The 2,474-nt window shown below is 40.3% G+C and overlaps 1 protein-coding gene across 1 annotated transcript in view; it reads left to right on the top strand.

Annotated features, from left to right (window-relative positions):
• CUNH10orf113 (chromosome unknown C10orf113 homolog) overlaps positions 1–1,591 on the top strand; it is a 53,756-nt gene extending 52,165 nt beyond the window's left edge. The window contains 3 exon segments of the mRNA XM_023533145.1: positions 1,229–1,286; positions 1,288–1,334; positions 1,336–1,591. Of these exon segments, the coding sequence (XP_023388913.1) occupies positions 1,229–1,286; positions 1,288–1,334; positions 1,336–1,591 (361 nt within the window).
• The last annotated feature ends 883 nt before the right edge of the window (positions 1,592–2,474 follow it).

Below are 2,474 nucleotides of genomic sequence, written 5' to 3'. Positions count from 1 at the left end.
TATATTGGGTTTGGCTGATTGCTTCCTTGTAATGTTATTTAACTTGTGCCTCTATCTCCATGTTTCCTGTAAACTCAATAGTTATATAGAGATGTCTGATTATAATCTGGTTCAATTTTTATTTTATTTTATCATAGGTGATGCTGTGTACTTTCTACTGCATCAATTAGAAGGGACATAATGTCTGACCCAGTTTTAATAATGTTAAGATGACCAGAAGATTTAGTTGTATGCCTGATTCCGCCTTTACAAAGTTCCCCATCTACCTTTCACTTAATGGGTTTTATAACTATTGACGATTTTACCAAGCGAGTTACAGAAGTGGAATATTTTCTAATTCCATCATTATTTCTGCATTTATTAATTGGGATTCTTTCATGTGGATGGATTTTCCATCACCGATTATTTGGTCATTCTGAAATATGGTTTGAAAAGGAAAAGCAGGATACATTCTTCAGTCTTGCCTTTATATGTCCGTTGTCAGAATACAATGAATTGGGGCCCTAGAAACATCTACTGGTAGTTACTAGTGAACTGCTCTGTTCAGTACTGTTTGGAGGTCGAGACAGAAGGACATCTTATCATTCACTATAAACCCATAGACTTTATAGATTTGATGCATTTGAATCAGTGGCAGTCATTCTTTTTGGTTTTCAAATTGTCCCATCTCTGGCCAGTGGAGGCTTCTCCTAATTGGCCCGTATGTCTTGTTGACACTACCCTGTTAGTCTGAGCCATTAACTTCTGGGCAGCAATCTCCATCTCTTTAAATAATTGGATTAGTTGGTCTTTAAAATTCTTTTTAGTTCTCGCTTCCCTTCCAGAGAAAAGAGGCTGTATTTTAATATTCTACAATAAAACCTCTGATGCTAAACATATACCATTTTGATTTTTTTTCTCCTAAGAATTTAGACAGTGGGTGAATTAATGCATTGGAAAATATGAAATGTTTTTGTGTCTTTCCCTCTGATTAGTGTCATACTGGCTTAGGATGTAAGATGCTTCCACACTCTAAGCTAAGTATCTGCAAAACAAATGATATAAACATTTCTGTGCTTAAGGCTCTAATGAGGCTTACCAAGGAAGTCTCTGATTTTGAAGATGGTTTGGTTTTGAAATATACCAGCAGAATGGTTGTTATTATTCCAAATGTGATATTTTTCTCACCTTCAATGTGGGGTGCCAGGCAGAAGAATGGATAGCCGCATTTCATCATTTCATCCGGTAGCCCTGATAAGGCAGAACAGGGAGCTAAGGAGGTCCTGAGGCCCCCCAATGAGCTGTTCAGGGAAGTGCAGAAGGCTGCAAAGCTGTCCAGGTCTTGCCAGGTGGCTGCAGAGTCAGCCTGAGTCTTTACAAGCCGGGAGCTGGAGCCAGTCCATCCAGGCAGCGCCTGACACATCCAGGCAAGTGGGCCAAGTCCCCGAGGCTGTCCCTGGGACCAGAAGGTATAACCAGAGGGAAGCATGGATTTAAATTCCAGGGCATAAGACAAAAGCTTATCAGATCTAAGAAGAGGGAGCTGAAAATGAGTTTTTATAAATGCTTGAAGGACACCGTCTCAAACCGAACCACAAATAATAACACATAAAAAGGGCCTGATTTTTGTTTCTGTCTGTGCCCTGTGGAGCACATGCAACTTCAAAGGCAACTCTCCAGGGAGCAACTCTAAAGAGAGCATGCTTTTATTTCAAATTTTGGCACAAATCCTCCAAATCATTTTTGATGGCTGGGAAACAAAACTCACATTCCCTCTAACTTCATCTGCATTTAGCAGATCCACCTTTGTTTTTCTACGGTGACAGTTTCCACTTGTTCAACTCATGTGTTCTTCCTGCTTTGAGGCTCTATGTTGCAGGGAGAAGGCAAGGCTGATACTATATGATTTTCAAACAGCCTCAAACAGCCCAGTTTCTTAATCTCCCCCACCCCGACTTCTCCTTTCTTTCCACCATAAGTGTCTTTAGAATTTAAAACAGTTGTTCTTAAGATTATTTATCACCATGAAACACCCTTTAAATGGGAGTCTTATGTTGTAAAAATGAGCTGGTTTTACTTCCATCTGATGGGACTCTTTGGTGATGAGCAAATATAGCTTCAGCCTAATGCATGTGCACAGTGACTGTGTGCATGTGCACGTGTGTGTGCGTGTGCATGCGTGTGCGTGTGCGTGTAAGCTACTAGAGACCTTGAGATTTCATTAATCATAGAAATTAGAGACGGCAAAGTTGTTTGCAATGAGTCTGTTTCTCCCTTACCAACACAGAATAGTTCCTTCTGGCGTGTTTTTGGGGTGAGTTTCCTTTGTGACCTCTGTGTCCCACCTCCCCCCAGCTACTACTTTTCCACACCTGCACTTCTGTGCAGACTGATTCAAGCTGTGCTGTTTTTATTTCTTTGGCTTATTTATTTCTGATCATTTTTATAATTCTGTATTCCCTATCCTTTTGAAACTGAATCCTGATATAGTTGGT

The sequence above is a fragment of the Pteropus vampyrus genome, unplaced genomic scaffold (assembly GCF_000151845.1).
Source record: "Pteropus vampyrus isolate Shadow unplaced genomic scaffold, Pvam_2.0 Scaffold96, whole genome shotgun sequence".
Taxonomy (NCBI): Eukaryota; Metazoa; Chordata; class Mammalia; order Chiroptera; family Pteropodidae; genus Pteropus; species Pteropus vampyrus.
This window is presented reverse-complemented; position numbering and strand designations above follow the sequence as displayed.